General features: G+C 43.7%; 2 protein-coding genes across 2 annotated transcripts; both read left to right on the forward strand.

Annotated features, from left to right (window-relative positions):
- The first annotated feature begins 1,507 nt into the window (after positions 1-1,507).
- fgf4 (fibroblast growth factor 4) lies at positions 1,508-6,530 on the forward strand. Its single transcript, XM_034527416.1, has 3 exons — positions 1,508-1,808; positions 3,160-3,263; positions 4,892-6,530. The coding sequence occupies exons 1-3, from the start codon at positions 1,523-1,525 to the stop codon at positions 5,066-5,068; spliced, it is 567 nt and encodes a 188-aa protein (XP_034383307.1). The 5' UTR covers positions 1,508-1,522; the 3' UTR covers positions 5,069-6,530.
- An 8,744-nt stretch (positions 6,531-15,274) lies between these two features.
- On the forward strand, positions 15,275-20,787 carry fgf19 (fibroblast growth factor 19). Its single transcript, XM_034558404.1, has 3 exons — positions 15,275-17,975; positions 18,065-18,168; positions 20,462-20,787. The coding sequence occupies exons 1-3, from the start codon at positions 17,765-17,767 to the stop codon at positions 20,777-20,779; spliced, it is 633 nt and encodes a 210-aa protein (XP_034414295.1). The 5' UTR covers positions 15,275-17,764; the 3' UTR covers positions 20,780-20,787.
- Positions 20,788-22,285: the final 1,498 nt, after the last annotated feature.

A 22,285-nucleotide genomic window follows, 5' to 3' on the forward strand; every position in this document is an offset into this window, starting at 1 on the left:
CAGGAGGTTTTAATGGACTAGAGGCATTATTTTGGTCCATGCATCCAGAGGGTGCTTTGGTCCACCAGACTAGGCCCCGTTAGTTGGTTGGTATTTTTTGGGGCTTGGTATTTATCAACCAGGCGCCTCAACACCACAGGATTGTCTCTAAGATCCGACTGCAATCATGGAGCATGGAGCATTTTGCAGCACACAAAGAAACAATGTTGTCGTACATTGAGGATCACCCGAATGTGAACGTGAGAAAACGTGTCATGCGTGGTCAATGAGGAGCAGGACGGAGCCACCCCAGAGATCAAAGGGGCCTGTCTCTGGCCTTCAGCGCTCGAACATCGGGATAAACAATAGGACACTCGACAGAGAGGGTAAATACTACTCAACATATATTTAAGCTGGGACAATAGCAGTGATGAAATGGTGAAATAAAGGAGGGTATGCCATTTAGTTTGGTTTATCTCAATGGACATCAAAAGCAATGCACCAGTGCATCTGAATGACTGTCAAGGGTGACACATCAAAGACATGCTGCCATGACAACAGATAGTTCATATAATTAAAACAAAAAAAATATTTAACATGAATCTAACTTCAGAGAAGAATTGGAGTCTTGTTGTATTTAATACAATATTGCACCAAATTGCTACTTACTTTGACGTAGGCCTACCAAAGTCCTACGGTGCCGTGTGCAATCGTTTCCCTGCGTTGGCCATCAACAGGCAGAGCAGCTATTTAGTATGAAGAGAGACAGGAGAATCAAATAATAAGAATACACAAACAAGACACACTTCAGGATGTGTATAGAATCAAATTCACACAAAAAAGAATACATACATCTATATATATATGCATCTAAATATATATATATATATATATATATATGCATATATGCATATATATTCTCGTCATACAGGTTTATATTATTATTAAATTACAAAAAGGATACGGCTCTATTGTATTACAGTTCCCAAACTTGACTTTAATTCCGTTGTCACGTCCTAACTCGTTGTGGCCACTCTAGCCCTCTTTAGTCTCCATTGTCCCGGGACAGCAGGCTGAAGTCCGGCTGGTTCATTCGGTGAATTGGACCTGTGTTTTCCTGTTATTGTTCATTTATAGAACTGTCTCCTGTCTCGACACCACGGTCTGTTAACTTGACCGTTTCCTATTTTACATCCTCCCATACATAAATTATGATATGCTGCTGCTGATAATGAAAGCCTCACACAAAGAAGTTTTTTTTTTTTATCATAATAACGCCTTCATTCATGTGTTTTCTACAAACCCCGACTTCTCTCTGAGATAAGAGCGCAGTTATTTGATTTGAATATGGCCTCCAGCAGCTGTGATGCAACGTGTCTGCCGGTATAAATATAGCGGCATGGCTGCACGGTGCGCAGATCCATGGCTGCACGGCGCTGAGCAGTGCGCCGCTCGGTCTGGGATGACACGCTGCTGCGGCTTCTTGTCCTCGCTTCATCGGGAAGGCACACGCCGGGAGGCTGCTTTCAGAGCCAGACCCGCAATGGGCTCTCTGGCGGCCCTGCGGACGCTCCTGGTACTGGGCCTGGTCACCGGACTGGCTGGATGCGCCCCCGGCTTGAACGGCACGGAGGACCGCTGGGAGGCCCTCTACTCCCGGTCGCTGGCGCGGATCCCAGGGGAGAAGAGGGAGGAGATCAACCGGGACGGCGACTATCTCCTGGGCATCAAAAGGTTGCGGCGCCTCTATTGCAACGTGGGGATCGGCTTTCACATTCAGGTGTTGCCGGACGGTAGAATAACGGGAGTACACAATGAACATCTTGACAGTAAGTTATGGTATTATGTATTCATTAGATAGACGGTATGCAGCTGATTATTCATGTTCTCACGTTCGACCCTTTCATTCTAACTCAGCTTCTTACAGTCTTGTTTCTTAACGACAGGAACAACCAGAGCAAAGTTAAAGTTGAACACACTGTAAGGAAATAACCTCAATGACTAAAGATATCATTGAGAGCATGTTGTCAGTGACTGACTCAACAGGACGTTCCCTCTGGGCCAGAGACCAGTTTACAGATGACACACTAGTGATCCCAACATCTGGACTCCTTCCTAGTGTGTAGTGTGCTGGTGCCCTCCGCTTTGTGTGTAACTGGAGCTCGCTGGGATCCAGACCAGCAGCCAGCACCTAAAGTTAGGACCCAGCGCATAGACCCATCTGTTAAGACAGATTAACCCCGGCCTCCAGCACAGTCATACCCTGCCTCACATTTGCAGACACGTAGAATAACAACAAGACAAATTCCCTATCATGTCCAATCCCCGTCATCCCATGTTTGTGAAGGCTGGTCATGTTGGAGAGGCTGCCTCGGGGAACCTAAAGCATGCTGGGCTTTTTGTGCTGCCTCTGAACTATTTTGAGACAAGGCACACAGATTCAGGGAGATACATTACAGAAAATCTCTGCGAGGAATTCCAGCCAGTGTAAAGCATTTTAAAATGTTAGCAGGAACAAAGGAGACACCGCGGCTTGTCAAGGCAAGCCTTCACATATCTCTGCATTTATTACCATTGACCTCCGCAGACTTACAAAAGAATACAATAATGACGGATGCCTAACAAGATATTGTTATTTGGTCAGTCGTTACATGTTAGCAACCAAAGCTTAGAGGAATTATTGGTCTTTTTGGGACTTCTGAATTATCATTTCATATCAAACAACATGAGTTGTTATAACATATTTGGAGATCTTTAATAAGGTTCAACCCCCGTTTAGGGACTAGGATCGAATACCTTAGTTAAGCATACACTTTTCATTAGGATTTCATGACACTACTTCAGACAGTCCATACTTTTTCACTTTGACTGACAGCAGCTGAATTTGTGTATGAATGCGCTCAGGCTCACCGTGCCTCACCGTGCCAACCCCCATAAGGTGGAAACCAAAAGGAATTCATCAAATAGCACACTGGATCACCTGTGAAGACGTTGAATTGAAGTGCTCACCAGCATTTACAGCGTGACTCTCCGATAGAACGTGGTTGCTGTAGCTTTCTGATGAGCTCCTGTGTACCCAGCTCCTCTTCTGTTCCACACACATGATGCCAGTGTCTCCAGTGTTTGGTTCTCTCCATCGAACCAGTATGTTTCAGTGTGTGCGACTGCTTTTCCCTGAAGGTCTTCTGCAGATCTCTCCGGTGGAGAGAGGAGTGGTGACTCTGATGGGCCTTCGCAGTAAACTCTTCGTGGCCATGAACGGGCGCGGAAAGCTGTACGGATCTGTGAGTGTACACATTATGTATCGGTTTATGTCCCGCAAAGTGCATATCGTCATCGATGTTAGCTTTCAAACGTTGAAACTCAAATGTGGAACAGTGACCAGCTGGAGCTCAGGAGCCGGTTGCACCACGTCTTCTTAAACTTAGCTATGTTCTAACAAAGTTATTTAATTGGTCATTTTCACATCTCTGCATTAATAAGTAATGCAATTAGAATGAAACCAGTTGCACCACAGAGACCCGTTCTACATGCAGAGGAGTTAATACCACATATTTATACCCAGCTGTTGCTAGTGTGCAATGGACAACAGTTGCATTAGCTTGCTAACATATTAAAGAGTGACCGCACACTCAAAATGCTAAATTGAGAAGATGTTTACCAAAATAACACAATATATCTCAAATGACAAAAATGAATATGCCAATAACATCAAAATCAAAGACTATCCGATATTTAACTGTAAAATGAACTCTAAACTGCATGAATACTTCTAACTCTGAAACACACACATTGCTTCATGTATGTGAAGAAGAAGCAGCATTTAAGTGTGTTGTGTGGTTGGTCCACAACGATGGATGAAAGACGTTCCAGCTGGGCTGTGCTGCAGATGGTTGAAGCACAATTAAGTTGAGAATTGAATCCATCTAGTTGATGCTAGTTGAGCTATTGAGGAAGACTCAATCCACCTCTGAGCACCAATGTGTGGACACACAGCACTTCCTGGTTCTTTAAAGGTGCAATGTGTAAGAACCGGCCAGAGATATCTAGTGGAATGAGCGTTACCAGAGCTAGTAGTACCACCTGATCCTCAACATGCAACAGTGGGTCCAACAGGAGAGGACCAAGAAGTAGAGCTGTCAATCATACATCCAGGGTGCGCTTGTTTATTGGATTAAATCCAAAGTAGAGAAAACAACCTCCACCCCACCTCGTCCTCCCCATTAAACAGACGGAGCTTCCACCTGCAGTGAGCTCAACCTGAAGGGAAAGCTCACTTAGGAGTTTTCTTTTTTAATAACTGTACATTTAGATTGTATGGACACAATAGTAGAGGTGAAATGCTGCCCTTGTTTCTCGGTATTAAATGCTTCACTTTTAAAGAATACAGTCTAAAATAAGTTAATAACTCAATTACATTGGAAACAATGTCATGATGCCAGATCACATGCTATTATTCCTCTTCCTGAGGGAGCGTAGTGCAGTCAGAGCATGGTGTCCTGAGTTCTGCCTCATTCACATCATTCATCATTTCACAATCAAACCTTTTGTCTAAATCTCTGACTCTTATTTCTATTTCTTGGGAGTTGTTCCTGATCCGATGTGAGGTCCTGGCACAGGGATGTCGTACAGATTGTAAAGCCCTCTGAGGATCATTTGTATTTTGGGATTTTGGGCTATACAAAATAAACTGAATTGAATTGAATTGACTGAAACAACTACTGTACAATAGTTTTGTGGTCAGAAATAAAGCAATTGTTTGATAGTAATCACAAAGAACAATACAGACTTGAAGACCCCCCCCCCCCCCACACACACACACACACACACACACACACACGACCCAGAATCTTTGTTTTGTCTCGGTCTTTAAACAATAGTCCTCACAGTGTCTCCCTCTTTTCTCTTTCAGTTGCACTACAACAACGAGTGTAAGTTCAGAGAGAAGCTCCTCGCCAACAACTACAACGCCTACGAGTCGCTGGCGTACCCGAGGATGTACATCGGCCTGAGTAAGAACGGCAAAACAAAAAGAGGAAACCGAGTGTCGCCCGCCATGACGGTGACACATTTCTTGCCAAGAATCTAGTGGCTTCATAAATAGACTTCACCTCAATATGGAGACAGAGGGGGGATTCCAAACCATGATGCACTTTCACTTATGCAAGTGTATCATATTTCTTTAGCTTTGTATATATTTTTTAAGGAGGGTTATGTCTCGTCACCGTTGGGGGGAGCGCGTTATTTATGTTTTCATTTTCTAATTTATCTGATATTTGCTGCTACATGGATTCCTGTCTACAGATGTTGTTTTTTAAGTTTGCACTGATGGGAACATATGCAACAGTGCACATTTATGGCTGTTTGTTTTTTAAATATTATTTTCAACAAAACAGGACCTTTTTGAGCCTAAAAAAATGAGACTAAAAAATCAACGAGGCACGAGTGTCTCCAGCTCCTTTGTGTGGCACTGGAGCCTAATTGAACCAGTATCATCTTACTGCTGGGGAAAGGAGGGAGACGAAGAACCCCCACAACCTCCACGGGTCTGTTTATAGCCCTGCCAGGGGTGGGGGGGTGAACTCTGAACTTTTCTGCTGTCAATCCCAGTCAGACCTATACGATGCAGACAGAGAGCGGCATCCTCTTTGACATTCTGTAAGTGTGGAATTTGGGCATTTAAAGGCAAGGTCAAAGTGCTGCAATGCAATGAGAAACTGTAGCCCCGACGGTGGAATAGGATTATTCTCTACGTCAAGTTATGTCTGGTTGCCAGGTAGCTTCTGGACGTCTGCCTGCTGGGCCTGGGGATATTCAGCCTGATGCTGCCTCCTTAGATACGGTCAATGCCCTCATCGTCTTTGCCTTCACTGGAAGGGACACTATGTATCTCTTGAAAGAAGACATAGTAGTCTTCAAAGTTGAATTCATAAGCAATAAAACACTCCTAACTCAGTCCAATACACTTTTAACTTTTGCCGCTGTCATTTTAATATAATTCTCAAACTGTCAACAGATTTCTTTAATAATCTCAGTATCTTGAAGCACGGTGTTCCGTCAGTTTTCTCAGGCTATACATCAGTGTCATTTACCAAGTGCATTTCCTTTCCAGTCATTTCCTCATGCAGTGATGAACAACAACACACTCAGGATAAAATAAGCTCATTTTGTTGAGCATACAAAGCTTGGCCCAGTTCCAGTACAACCGGTTCCCCCCTGTTCATCCTCTTCCACTAAAGGCCCTTTCCAAGCATTGCTTTATCTCCCGACAGCATTACTGTACACATGTCAGGCCCCTGCTCTCCATCTGTCTCAGCTCTGGTGGCCATGTTGTCCTAGTTGCGCCTCGTCACGTTCCGGCTATCTTTACCCTGCAATTTACTTTTAGAAAGGATAATCATGGGAGAAATATTTACAGACAGCTGTAGGACTGTACTATATGCTCGGGCCAGTAACACTATATTTTTCTTTATATATTTTGTAAATATAACCTCGAAGTAACTGAAGGTGCTGGTATTCCTTTCGGGGGGAGGACAGTTTTAAACCAACAGGGCTGGGTGGAAGTTTCTGTCTGGAGGCGGGAACTGTGCAATTGATGAATAAATCCACAAGTCATCAACAAACCATGTCCAAAGATTGACAGGTTTCCAGTTTTTTATTCTGTACTATGCTCTCCTGTTTTTTAATTCAGTCTTTAATCTAAGAGGTTTGAAACCTCGGCTTCCACATTCCACAAAAGAAAGCCTATGTTGTAGCCAGATTGTACTGTTTTCTCTGTTGAGGAGCGAGTCTTCACTGGGAGCCATGATGCACTGGAGGCCTGCCACGTCAACGCACACGCTAGCTACTAAGTTGCAAATAGCTCAAGCAAATATCATGCAAACTGTCTCTGGTGCCTTGAGGCTGCGATTCCTGCAAACCAGCATGGTGTGGAGGTCCAGGCCAAGCAGGAGATACATGTCACATTGTGAGAATGAGTCACCGTGTGCTCGTCTTGTTACAGCGGGTCTGTTCGAATCTCCTGGTCAGCAGTGATGCATGCAGGTGTCCTGGTGGGCCAGGTGCTCACAGCTGTGCTCAGTGCTCTCCGGTATCACTGCTTTGCATGGTGGCCATGGTGCTTACAGTACAAGGCCTTTCTGCCCTCTGCACTGACCCAGGACCAGTCCTCTGCTCGGCTGCTCATTTGGTTATTCAGCTCCAGTCCAAGCGAGACCAAAGTAGTTCTTAAAGTCCACCGTTCTGCTCAGACGGTCCACTCGCAGGCCATGTGGCCTCCTCCAGAAAGGCTGCTGTACACTGATCACAAACACACTCCTTGGTGTTATTACACTGCCCAACATAACCCCATATTCCCAAATATCCTCCCAAGTCAGAGTTAATTCACCCAAATTACAAGAAAGGTTCTCTCCCCTCCCTCTTGGAATGGTTGTGTTTGTCTGAAGGGTTGGAGACATCCATCCTGGGTCCCTGTCACTATGGATGACCCACACAACAAACAGCACTACTTTATACTGAAGAGGAAGTGAGGACGTGATGAGGATTATCCAGAGTACTTTCCTTGATGAAAGCAACGATCTGGGAAACAAACCTGGACAGAAGAAGCAATATGAACGGCTGGATGTAGTAAGAACATGTTTATGTCCTATCATTTACGTGATCTGGCCATTTTGCAGTGAAATCAGGTGTGTGTCAGCGAGTGTGTCTGTTAACACACTCCACTGACGTATTGTATTCTGAACTGTAAACTTCTTTCTAACTCTGCTGCCTGGACATGTGTGTTCAGGGAAAGGACTTTCTCTTGTGAAGTGGTGATATGATACTGTACTATCTATAATTCTGAGTCCTGTGGTCTTATGACAATTTAGTATCAACTGTTGTTATCAGTTGTCCTGTAGTTTTATACAGGGCCTCATAACATGTCACACTGTATGTGCTGTGCACATGGCTATGGTCCAACTTAAGGCGAGTTGATAATAAAATCATGATCCCGTAAATGTAAGGTGTGTCGTTATCTGTGTTTTTGTACTAAGATGAACTTTATCTCACCGTTATTTTTCTATTAAACGGTATTTGTGTCAAAAAGTGTATTCATTATATAATGCAAACTAGGTGGTACGAATAACGTTGCTTCAATTACAGATGTGCTAGCTGGCATTGGGCCGCAACACCCTCCAGCATGTGGTTCTATGTTCTATGTTCTATGTTCTACGTGGAGCTCAGCTCTGACTACGACACTCCGTCCTCACCTTCAATTTGTTTGAACTCACATTTCAGTCACATTATGAACTGAAAGTCCACAGCTTTTCTTTTTTATAGTTACAGTTTGTCTCTGAGGGCATTTCAACTTTTACAACAACTGGCATCCTTGAATTGTATTAAGCCACATGCTCTGGGTCATAAATAATACAACAGTCAGTGCTCCCTAAGCTAGCAGCTATACCCTTCTACGTACTCTTATCATCAATATACAATCTAGAAATGATTAGTCTTTTCAAAGCCAACTTCTGCCTTCACAGGAACATAAGTTTGAAAAATAAAACCACTTCATGATGTTTGTGAAAGGTTAAGCTGACTAAGTTAACTTCACTCACTAAGACTTGAAGGAGTAAGAAGTGAAACCAGTGTTTCTTGACTCAACTCATGTGACCAACAACACTAATGAGTCACATGACTAAATATCAACATGTACTTTAACGTTTCTTTATGTCCTGCTTGCCCGGATTGTCCACTCCCCGACAGTCTTTGGAGATCTAAGACAAAAGCCATCAGAGCCAACCGGCTTTGGCTCGGCGCTCCCACTTCCCACACAGTGCTCTATGTGAGCTGTTCAAAAACCTTAAACTACATCTTCCACGTGTGCCCTTCTCTGTGACTTGGTCTGGTTCATTTGAACGTCTGTCAGCTGGTGTTTACCCAGAACACACCAGCGCTCATTGTACCTTGGCATGCATTTGGACACCAAGTGGTCCCAAGACAACGGTCTGATTGTCCTTCAGCGCTTTACAGAGCATCACAATGTAGAGGGAAATTGCAACAAATAGTCTTGATTGCTAATATTGAAGAGATATTTTTTTTAATCACTTTTTGAGGGTTGATTTTAAGGGTAAATTAAAAACAGGGATAATAGATTTTAGAGAATTAGAGGAAATTACTGACATCATCCATGCTCAAAATAATCAATAGTCCTTAGCCAGAAAGTCATATATGGCTGCCCCCTCTTTGGATGTGCAGGCTCTACATGCCTGCTGGTGAGGGTCCAGGCTGGCTGGGAAGCTTTTCATAAGTCATTTACTCTGGACACTGCAGACCTTTTAGGTCCAGAAATGATGGTGTCTTGAAGCAGGTGGGAACTCTCTCCTGCGACAGAGCCATGTTGAACATATCAGTGATGACATCAGTAAGCTGCTTGGCACATGTTGTTAGTATAAGACCAGGGACGTTATCAGGCCCAGCAACTCATATTTACTCTCATCAGGGTTTCCTCACTCCCTCTGAGGATACTGACAGTGGCCGGTCCTCTGGAGGCGGGGCAGACTTGACCGCTGACTCTTTGTTGAGGAGATCAAAGTGAGCGGAAAAGGTGTTCAGCTCACCTGGAAACGTGGCCTCCCACATGATGGGGGCGCTCTTACTGTTGTAGCCTGTGACGTTCTGGATCTCCTGCCCCATCTCTGTGGTGTTGTTGGTGTTGACGTCTGACGACATTTATGGCAGTGCAATACTAAATTGCTGAACTACTCCTTTAAAGTTACTTTAAGGGAACTTAAGGAACAAACTGGTTTCAAGAGGCTGGTCAGACAAGAAGAGGTTAAGACACAAGACGTTTACAGCCTTACGGCCTTTATATGACATAAATCACAATCTTGCAGGTTTTCTTGCAATAAAAAAGGAATTATGTTGAGATCCAAAATATAGAACTTGTCACCATCAAAAATAAAAAGTGCTCTTCATTATCACAGGATTAGTATTTGGTAATCAATAGAAACAACCCTTCATTAAATACCTATAGAAGGATTCCATGATGTAAGGCTCATGATTCTAACATCAGCTAAGATCTTTTCTTTATTTGTCTTCAATTCACTTTGATGGTGAGTCTGTGGCAATGTGGTCCCACAACAGGACAGGTGTCCCCAATGGCCCCGCCTCCTTTGTGCCTCCTGTCTCTAGCATCATTGGTCTGGCCTCTTTCGCGATGCCTCCTGCCCCCGTGGCCCTGCTGATGCCCCCCCCCCCCCCCCCCCCCCCCTCCTGGGACAGGGATGTCGTATGTGTACAGATTGTAATTTGTGATTTTGGTCTATACAATATAAAGTAAATTTAATTAAATTGCTTCTCCATTACATTACAAAAGCCAAACTACAAAAACACCATAAGTAATACCATAAGTAATACCATAAGTAATAACATAAGTAAGTACCATTCAAGTGCCACTGAATGTATTTCTGTACCTCCAATCAGCTGCAGCCAAGGCTAAACAGGCCGGTCACAGCCTTAAAGAATGACTTTCTGCTCATCCAAAGCTGGTTAGAGACCGTAAACCAGACTAAAGGTCGAGCCCGGCCTCCTGCATCCTCCTTCCTGCACGTCATACCAAACCCACGCCTGAGGGGTGAAATGCTCCAGTCTTCCATGTGAGGAGAGAACGTTAAGAACGCCTGTGAGTCGACGGGTATGCACACACACACACAGCCCCCCGACGCACACACACTTAGTGTGTATCCAAGTCTCCAGTATTGACAGCGTTATGTATCCATCAGTTAGTAAAGCAAACAAGAACCAAATAGTGTTGGAGGAGCTGGCTGGTTCCTGGAGGGTCCAGAGGCAAATCAGGTGCTTACTGGGAGCATTCAAATGTCCTGATCAGAATCAGAATCAGAAACCGTTTATTGACAGGAATGTTTACACAAACGAGGAATTTCTTTTGGCGGAAGGAGCAACATTAGACATGACAAACAACAATCAACGCGACAGCAACAGGGCAATGTGTGTGTTAACTTAAGTGTAAGATAAAGTGCTCAGACAACAAATAACGTTAAAGTGTTTAGGTGTGTGTTTCAAGTGACATGTGTGTTGTGGGTCAGTGGTTAGCAGGTCCGTCTTTCAGTCAGGGGGTTGGTGGTTCAATCCCTGCCCTAGTCGATGTGTCCTTGAGCAAGGAGGAGGAGGGAGAAGGAGGAGAGAGGAGGAGGAAGAGGAGGAAGAAGGAGGAGGAGCAGAAGGAGGAGGAGGAGGAGGAAGAAGGAGGGGGAGGAGGAGAAGGAGGAAGAAGGAGGAGAGAGGAGCCTGAGGAGGGAAGAAGAAGGAGGAGAGAGGAGCCTGAGGAGGAAGGAGCAGGAGGAGGAAGAGGAGGAAGGAGAGAGGAAGGAGGAAGAAGAGGAGGTAGTCCTGGGGTTGACAGTCAGTCAGTGGGGGACCCGGGCTCCATTGATGAGCCCGACTGCCCACGGGAACAAACTTTTGGTGTGGCGGGAGGTCTTTGTCCTGATGGACAGCAGCCTCCTACCAGGGGGAGGGACTCGAACAGGTTGTGTCCAGGGTGGGAGGGGTCAGTGACAATCTTTCTGACCCGCTTCAGTGACCTAGAAGTGAACAGGACCTGGAGGGATGGCAGATTGCAGCCAATAACCCTGTCGGCCGAGCGGATGGTGCGCTGCAGCACTTGATAGGACACCTGCTGCTGCTTATCTCGCTCTCTCAGCTAACATCAAGAAATGTGCATTTCCCCACTCTGACAAAGTGTGACGCCATTCAGCCGGCTCAGGCAGGGATTGACACATCTGGATGTCATCAAACAATAAATAAAATGAAGTATTCTTTGACTACAGCTCCCGATTGAAACAACACTGTATTTCACTGAACATTTGAGAACGGTGGCTCGATGTGACCCTTAACCCTGAGCTGTTCTACGGTGTAGGACGCAGGTCAGCTAAATGAAGTGTAATGTAATGTGACTTCTTTTGTTTGAGGTCCCTTATTATAAAACGTTAGATTTGCATGTCATTTTTCATTATGAAGCAGGTCTGTATGAATACTGTGAAAGTATGGAAAAGCTCAATCGTGGTGAAATCCACACAGCCCGTGTGCAGACTGTGCTGTTGAATGAGCCTTCAGGATGTCCAGACAGTGGTGTAACAGACCTGGTGAATACAGGTATATTCAGTCATGAGTTTATTGAACATAAAACATGTTCTAGCAGACACCTAAAACAACAACAGTATGAACCTGGAAATGAGCATAATAAGTCTCCTTTAATTTAAATTGAAAATAGCATTTCTCAAAGTAAGGTAAGGGTAAAGATATTGTCTTAACAGCACCGTTTCTCTGTGGTGTCTTGGAAAGTGATCATGACTTAACTGGTCACAGAAATATTCAGGATAATGTTTGATTGCAAATATCCTTCCTCAGCATGCACACTGGCCACAGCTTGGAACGCCCACAGGTCTGGAACCTGCTTAGTTTGGTATTTTAACATTAATAAGTTCATTTTTAGACAAAAGAACTTGGTCAAAGAAGGAAAATGGCAGGTATAAATAATAGCATTAATTAAGAATCAGAAAGTCAGCCTCACTATTGCCGAGACCCTCGCAGTGCAGCATTTTCTGTGAAGCCGTCACCACTGCCCTCTGTTGGAGAACATTTATTAATACCACACTGGAAATTGACCCACTCTGGTCATGGATTATTTTGAGTGGATTACACTGACCATACAAACGGGTATATACGGGTCTCCGTGTTGCCTTGCCTTCACAGTACAGCCTAAAATATCAGTAGTTGTAGTTCACTTGGTAATCGTTGCATTACAATCTTGTTTTTATACAATTTATATTTTGATTTATTTGTTTTCACATTTCTATGGGGTCGGTGTGTCCGACCCCATAGCGGTTGCTTTGGTAGCCTGACATCATAATGTCAAGCTCAGCAAAAACAGATCTCAGGTCAGCTGTGACTGAAACAGCATCATCACCATTGCAAAGCAGCCATGCCTCTTAAATGTCAGCAGGTCAACCCGGTCGACTCATTTCATCAGCCTGTGACCAGTAAACAAACCTCCACAAACATGTGTGCTGTAACTGCGTCTTAATAAGATATCACTGCACACGCCTGTATGCAAGACATTCATAACTTTATATAATACTCTTGATACTCATTAGATTCTTGAAACGTTGACATTTTGTTATGGAAAGAATGTCTCACTAACGGTATGTTAGGATGTATTATGCATGTTTGTTCTGTGTATATTTGTAGATTCATGCCACAAGTCTGGATGTGAAGCGCTGCCTCTAAGGAAGTCAGGTGACGTAGTTCCTACAGGAGTCTGGACGTGAAGCGCTGCCTCTAAAGAAGTCAGGTGACGTAGTTCCTACAGGAGTCTGGACGTGAAGCGCTGCCTCTAAGGAAGTCAGGTGACGTAGTTCCTACAGGAGTCTGGACGTGAAGCGCTGCCTCTAAAGAAGTCAGGTGACGTAGTTAAAGAGGAAGTGAGTAATGAATGGGTCAAACAAACACAGGACTTTCACCCAGGAGACGGTATGTTTGTGTCCCATGTGACAGCACAAGTCAACATTGACTTTTGTTATGTAACGTAAAGGAGTTGTGAGTGCATGTAAGCGCATGTAAGCGCATGTGAGTGCATGTGAGTGCATGTAAGTGCATGTAAGTGCATGTGAGCGCATGTAAGCGCATGTGAGTGCATGTGAGCGCATGTGAGCGCATGTAAGCGCATGTGAGTGCATGTAAACGCATGTAAGAGCATGTGAGTGCATGTGAGTGCATGTAAGTGCATGTGAGTGCATGTGAGCGCATGTGAGCGCATGTGAGTGCATGTAAGTGCATGTGAGCGCATGTAAGCGCATGTGAGTGCATGTGAGCGCATGTGAGCGCATGTGAGCGCATGTGAGTGTATGTGAGCGTATGTGAGCGCATGTGAGTGCATGTGAGTGCATGTGAGTGCATGTGAGCGCATGTGAGCGCATGTGAGCGCATGTGAGTGCATGTGAGTGCATGTGAGCGCATGTGAGCGCATGTGAGTGCATGTGAGTGCATGTAAGCGCATTTAAGCGCATGTGAGCGCATGTGAGCGCATGTGAGCGCATGTAAGCGCATGTAAGCACATGTGAGTGCATGTGAGTGCATGTGAGCGCATGTAAGCGCATGTGAGCGCATGTAAGCGCATGTAAGCGCATGCGAGTGCATGTGAGCGCATGTGAGTGCATGTGAGCGCATGTAAGCATGTGAGTGCATGTGAGCGCATGTAAGCGCATGTGAGTGCATGTGAGCGCATGTGAGCGCATGTGAGTGCATGTGAGCGCATGTGAGTGCATGTGAGCGCATGTGCGCGCATGTGAGCACATGTGAGCGCATGTGAGTGCATGTGAGCGCATGTGAGCGCATGTAAGCGCATGTGAGCGCATGTAAGCGCATGTGAACGCATGTGAGCGCATGTGAGCGCATGTGAGCGCATGTGAGCGCATGTGAGCGCATGTGAGTGCATGTGAGCGCATGTGAGTGCATGTGAGCGCATCTGAGTGCATGTGAGTGCATGTGAGTGCATGTGAGCGCATGTAAGTGCATGTGAGTGCATGTGAGTGCATGTGAGTGCATGTGAGTGCATGTGAGCGCATGTGAGTGCATGTGAGCGCATGTGAGTGCATGTGAGCGCATGTAAGCGCATGTGAGTGCATGTGAGCACATGTAAGTGCATGTGAGGGCATGTGAGCGCATGTGAGCGCATGTAAGCGCATGTGAGTGCATGTGAGCGCATGTAAGCGCATGTGAGCGCATGTAAGCGCATGCGAGTGCATGTGAGTGCATATGAGCGCATGTGAGCGCATGTAAGCGCATGTGAGTGCATGTGAGCGCATGTAAGCATGTGAGTGCATGTGAGCGCATGTAAGCGCATGTGAGCGCATGTGAGCGCATGTGAGTGCATGTGAGCGCATGTAAGCGCATGTGAGTGCATGTGAGTGCATGTGAGCGCATGTAAGTGCATGTGAGCGCATGTGAGCGCATGTAAGCGCATGTGAGCGCATGTGAGTGCATGTGAGCACATGTGAGCGCATGTGAGCGCATGTAAGCGCATGCGAGTGCATGTGAGAGCATGTGAATGCATGTGAATGCATGTGAGAGCATGTGAGTGCATGTGAGAGCATGTGGGCACATGTTGTAACAACGTCCCCACAAATCGAAGCTCAGGGGAAAAGTAAATACGCTCTTTTAAGGGAACGAGTGTTCATCGTTTCTAGCGGACTGCGTCATATGTTTGAAACCTCCAGGAACGGCAAATGTTGAGAACACCAAATATTATTACTTCACTGCGGCCCACTGCTCCTTAATAACTAAGGATGGGTACAATGCAGAGAAGAAGTTACCCATGGGGATCAATAAAGTGTACTTTTCTATTTTTTTTTTCTCGTAAGGGTCCCTAGAGTTAGAGTGAGGTGAAGTGGTCAAGCACAAAGTACACAGCTGGAATTTACAGACTTTTTAGTCTGTAAAGCCTCTGAGAATATCAGTAAAAGAAAGAAAAACACTTTGAGTGATGCAGGTTGAGCAGTTACCCACAGTTAGTCTAAGTGGCCCACAACTGTTTAGTTCACTTTGTCACACACACTGTTCTGAAGAGATACTGTGACAGAGTGCTGGAGTGTGTGTGGGACGTGTTGAACGGCTGATGTCTCGCAGCAGCATCATATCACACAACACAACCTGCCCGGATACTGTCCTGGACACAACATGGAAAGATGAGAATGTTGTTGGTTTGTTGTTGTTTGACTCAACAGCAATCAGGTGCTTCTCTAACTTATTATTCTTTTTAAATACACTGATAAGTATCCTAATGGGACAGCTGTACAATCCAACACCTGATGGATGATTCTTCATCACTTCATTTTCCTTCTACTTTTTCCTCTTCCTCCTTCTTGATCTGCACCATCACTGCTGATCTCCTCTCTTCTCTCTCCTCGTCCTTCTTCTCTTTTTCTCCTCCTGGCATTTCATACCCCTCTCCTCCTTCTGCACTAATTGCCTTTCAACTGTGGCCCTGCTGTGGGACTGGGACTATGTTTAGGACTGCATTGGGCGTCTTTGATCTTTGCATTATGTATTATACATGTATTATGTATTATATTTCTGTTCATTTCTGTTCTGTATAAAGTTCTGGTTGTGTTCAAAAAAAAGAAAAAATGAAGTTAGCTCATTCAGATCATTCATATTCTAGGCTGCCATCTAGTGACAGAAGCTGTGCAGAGATGTTAGACACATGGGGAAAGATATGTTGTCAAAGTGCCCAAAACACAGACAAGATCAATTTACAAATCTAAAAACCAAAAGATAAGCTTTTGAAATCTGAGCCTCGTGGTGAATTGTGATGTTTGCTCTCCATTACAGTTTAACTTGTGGGTAAATGCAAGGCCGAGGAGCGGAAGCCCAGGCCAGAGCGCGATAAGAGCGGAAAGAAGTGTGTGAGTTAGTGTGCAGTGACCCAGTCTCACAGCTCCGCTTGGATTCAGACCGATCGGTAGACTTTACCCTGTCCACAAATAAAAAACGTGCCATTTCACAGAGTACATTTGGTGGCACTTTATGTAACATAATTATGCAACTTGACCATTAATATAAGACACAGTCTTTAGGCACGAGCCAAGGTTCACTGAGGCTGGAACTGTTCCCTCTGCCACGCTGCTCCTAAATTACAGCAATATAACTACTGTTACTTTTACTACTACGTCTAATAATAGGATTATTTGTACCACTCGGCCGACTACAACTTCAACTATTACTATTACTGCAACTAGCCTAGTACTACTGCATTGTTTATTTCATGTTATGCTGACATTGAATCGTGACTTGATGAAGCACATTGTATCAGCCTGTGTATGAGATGCAGCAACACCTTGCTTTCCCTACTACTACAACTTGTTATTGCAACAGTAAAACATATTTTATAAGCTTATCCCCTTTTGTATGTTTGATACAATATTCCCATTTGAATTGTAGTTGAGCAGAAGTAGAAAGTACACAAGTACAAATAGGTCTACACAGACACCCCCGATAATAAAGTGTATAGCGTAATATAGACAGGTACAGAGGTTACAAAAGGTATGACTCCCATGAGGAGCCTCTTGGAGCTGCAGGTGAAGCCACCATGAGTCCAGTCCAGTGTTGAGAGTTTATACCTAAATTCAAACTGTGTCTAAGTGTATGTTTCCTCGCATGTCCACAAAAAAAGACAACTGCATCCATGGTTATGACTTTGACTAGATCATTAGTGTCTTCTACATTCCACTTGGCAACAAACAGTTCTAATGAGCGTGTTCTGACTTAGGAACGCACGCATGCTCCCACTTCATTTCCTCACCCGGGGGAGGTTATAGAGAGTAACAATGTAATTACAATGTAATAACATAGTTGTTATAGGATATATGGATGTATGCTGTATTGAAAAGGGTTTCCTGACGCTAACATGTTGTGAGTCGTATTTTATAGAGAGCATGTTTGCCAATATTTAATATCCCATTGAATCGATAGAGTTTTGAATAATACAGTCTGGATCATAGGCATGACAGTCCACGTCACAGTCCCATGTGGCCATGGCCAATGGAGAGCTATGATTCAGTTGGATGTGGTCAGGGGTGTGTTGTGGTCTGCTTCTTGGAACTGGGTTTGGGAAAGAGGGTTATCTGCTGCTGATAAGGGCCACATATAAAAGACTGGGTCGGGATGAGAGCAACTTATTTCACTTTGCTAACTGGAGGGAGCAGCGACAGGAGAGGATTTGAGAATCATGCTGCTGCTCGTGGTCACCCTGTCCATTGCCAATATGTTTTTAGCTGTTGGAGTTGTTTGCATGCCTCTATCGGACCAGGGCCCCCACCTCGCCCACAGCTGGGGCCAGTTGGTCCGACTCACGCACCTGTACTCCGCCAGGCCGGGCCTACACCTACTGATCAGTGAGGATGGACACATCCACGGCTCTGCGCACCAAACTCCGTACAGTAAGTCTGACATTTTAAAGCACAGACCTAACAAGTGATGAGCGGAGGAGGTGTGGAGGCTTCTCACTGTGATGACCTTTGAACTGCAGGCCTGCTGGAGATCAGTCCGGTGGATCCAGGCTGTGTTGTCATCAGAGGAGTAGCAACCGCACGGTTTCTCTGCATCGAGGGCGATGGAAGACTCTACTCATCGGTGAGGATGGATATGGTGACCACCTCTGCTGTACTGTGGTTTATTATTGATATGGAAATAAGTTTTAAGTTGAGACATTAATCCCAAAAATAATGAATTTTTATATTTATGAAAAGTCACGTGTCAGGGGATTACTTATTGACAAGAGAAATGTTATTTATATCCAATTACTGCTGAGTGATGTTGATTAGGATATTAAAAAAATTGGTAACATGATCTGGTATATAAATACATATATAGCCCACGATAAAAAACGTTTATTTACACATTAAATACAAATCTATGAATATAGCAGGAATTCCAGAACACCATAATAGCCAATATCAAACAAATAAAATAAAATAAATAATCATATGAATAAATACAGTCCATAAAGTCAAATATAGAAATATATTATGAAGGGATTTAATAAATTATAGCATATTTAATAACTAACTTATTATTAGTGGTACTTCGTCATTCCTATTGTCATAGTTTCATTAGAGTTCAGTTTTGTGACATAATGCCTTAAAGAAATTCAGTGTATTTTGTATAGTCCAGAATCACAAATTATCCTCAGATTGCTTTACAATCTGTACACATGGTTGAATTCCATAGGTTCTTTATTCAAGGCTACATTGTATCTTTATGACAGAGTTGTGAGCAATGCACACCTCCTCTCCAGAGACAATACGTTGTGTCATCTTTGATCACATCTGTTGCTTTGTTGAGCCAAATAAATGGATGAGGTACTTGTTGTGTTTGTGCACGACACTGTGTGTTCTGTGCATATGTCAAATGTGTATCCCATTTCAGGCTTTTCTAGTTTATCCCATTAACATTGTCGGTTTTGATCTCTAAGATCATAAATATGTAGATAGACTGCTCATACAACATAACTGAAAGATAAGTGAATCTCATAATTGTACTTATTATTGCTCACTTTGAACTGATGTTACAAACAATAAGAGTAAAACAATGGGGATCTTTGGTCAATTTAGCATTTAAAAAATGTAGAAATGCAGCTAAAAAATGCTTTGCCAAAATTGATGTACAGTTAATTTTCTGAGGATCTTCCAGAACATATTCCTCCAGGAAGTGTTGAACTGAGGTTTCCTGCTGCTTTCATAATTCCATGTTCAGAAAGCGCTGCATGGCAGTCAGTCATTCATTGAAACGAGCGGTTCATCAACCTTTGTCCAGAGCGCTGCAGCAGGATGTGTTTGCAAAGGGGAAAGCTGAATGAAAAGAGCCAGCAGCAGCAACAACAACCTTGGCCTCTGACTCGCTCTCTGTGGTCAAAGTAAACAGCATCAAAGAACGTGCTGCAACATTTTTTAAAGAGGCCTTTTATCAAAAAACACAATTCATGCAAATCCTAATGGAAACTGCCATTATAATTCTTATTATAAATATTTCTGTGTGAGCAACTTTCTAATACGTATGGATAACTAGTGAATACAAGTTCCTCACTAGTTCCATATTAATATTATAATATAACAAACAATAGAGTAAAGAAAACTGAAAATCTGCCATTGCAGGATTGACCAAATAGAGGGAAATAAATCATTTAAAAAACAAGTAACAAGTAAAAGTTCAAGATTATGGCCAAATTAACTACTGGGGAGCCCTGCTGCAAAAATGAGATGGGACCCTAATAACCCCTCATTTCTCAGCATTCGTAGCTATACCTACATTAATATAATATCATGATATAATGTGCTGTCATACACATTTCTTGACAAAGCCACGTTGATTGATTTGTCCCAAACGTACTTGAGCCACTTTGTCTAAACCTCACTAAGATGGACGTTTATTTTGAAGAGATTATTATGATAAAGAGCAGAAATGCACAGGTTTTACTGGCTTTTGTAAGAAAACACAAGAAAAATCAACTAACTAAGTAACTTTTCTTAAGATGTTGTTGTTGTATGAGGATTTGATGCATTTCTCCCTTTAGTTTTTGGTTTAGTTAATAAAACATCATAAATTGGTTATTTAAAAAAAAGGTCTCAAAACAGTCATCACCAGCATATTATTTCACAAATTGTCTGACTAGGAAACAAAAAGAAAACAAACAGGAGCAAGGAGTCTGCAGCTAGGAGAAGAGAACATTAGGGAAAACACATTGACTGCTGCAGATAAGAAGATACATGGAAAGTCATAGAAAAAATAAATAAATACATTCTCATAGCTAAAATGATTCCAAAACAAAGCCTCCGGGGTTGCAGGCTCATTCCCTCACAGCCAAGTGAAATTTCAAATAGAAGTGTAGAACATGAATATATATGTGGACATGTCCCATCACTTCCAGCACACCTACAGCAGAGACGACTGCACGTTCAGAGAGCAGATCTTGCCAGACGGCTACAACATCTACGTCTCTGACAGACACGGAGCTCTGCTCAGTCTGGGAAACCACAGGCAGAGGCTGCAGGGTCGAGACCGGGGCGTACCGGCTCTGGCCCAGTTCCTCCCGAGGGTCAGCACCCTGGATCCGGCCTCGCCCCCTGGAATGGACGTACCTGGCCAGCAGCAGAGCACAGCACAAACAGAAGAACCTGTGGACTCGATGGACTCGTTTGGAAAGCTCTCTCAGATCATCCACAGTCCCAGCTTCCACAAGAGATGAGACAGTTGCTCCGAGACACCAGTAAACGGATGTATCATGAGGTGACCTGAAAACTGCATGTTGGAGAACCAGGAACCTCCTGCATGTTCAGCCAGCCTGCAGCCGAAAAGGTTGCCGCGACGTCCTGCCAGCACTGTCCAGTCTGACATGACTGGACACAACGCAGGTGCCGTGTCCTACAGAGTGGAGAACGACACCTGTACTGAGGGTAATGTTCTATTCTGTCACTTTCAGGAACAAGCTTTACATTTACTGAACAAACACCCACAGTGTTCTCGTTCTTCCTCCCCAACACATGGAGGGATGTGTTGGATTAAAGACAGACATGGTCACATGATCGCTGACCAGAGACGAACTCCGAGTAGCACCCACAGAAACGTATGGGGTCAGATCAGTCTCAATAATTGCAAATGCACACAGAGAGACTCACAAATGCAAACACAAAGATTCACAAATGCGCACAACAATTCACAAATATGTTTAATTTACAAATGCACACAGAAGGATTTACAAATACCTTCCAATGTACACATAAATAAATTACGATTTATATAAATGTAGAAGAAAAATCACAAATATATTTCTACATTTCTATGTGGATTCTTCTATTTGTTTGTGGATTTGTATGTATTTATTTGTGGATCGCACTGCATTTGTTTGTGGATTGCTCCACATGTGTGTGTGGGCTTTTTGAGACTCCCCTGTCGGCTGGATTCACAAATGCGTTTTTTTTCAACAGACCTATCTGTAGCCAATCAGATGTCCCCTCATTTTCAACCAATCACATTCGCGTCATTCGCTTCATTCGCGCATTAGAGGGGCGTGGCTTATCTCTGTGGCTTTACTCCGTGAAAACAGTTATCATTTCCGCCATCCACCACGGAAGAAATAACCACTAGTTCTGCTTTATACTTGTTGTGGACATACATAAACGTATTTGTGGTTTTTCTTTTACATTTATATAAATCATAATTTATTTATGTGTGCAAATCCTTCTGTGTTCATTTGTAAATCGAACATACTGTATTTGTAAATTGTTCAGTGTGCATTTGTGAATCGTTGTGTTTGCATTTGTGAGTCTCTCTGTGTATTATTGAGACTGATCTGACCCCATAGAAACTTGACAGGATTAAGAATAGTTCACTATTGGTCCCAGTGTTCCATCAGCAGGTGTAGTGCCACACCAAGGAGCACCAACGTGAGCAGGCATTCTGCAGACTAGTTGGCCATCTTGTACAAAGACTCAGCAGGAATCTAAGTGAACTAAGGAAGAGGAAGAATACTTTGATACCTGCAGATGAGGATCAGTATGTTGGTATTAAACGGTTGGCAGTTTGACCGTAAAGACCTTGTATGCTTAATTGAATGCACTGTTGCATTTGCTGTATGTGTTTCCTGTTAAGTAAAGCAACGATTTGCATTGGTTAATGTTTAATTTGACAGATTTGGAATAAAGTCTTCAAAGTATTCTAAGCACAACATCTGATGAATATGTGTCCCATTAAG

The sequence above is a fragment of the Cyclopterus lumpus genome, chromosome 3 (genome assembly GCF_009769545.1).
Source record: "Cyclopterus lumpus isolate fCycLum1 chromosome 3, fCycLum1.pri, whole genome shotgun sequence".
Classification (NCBI taxonomy): Eukaryota; Metazoa; Chordata; class Actinopteri; order Perciformes; family Cyclopteridae; genus Cyclopterus; species Cyclopterus lumpus.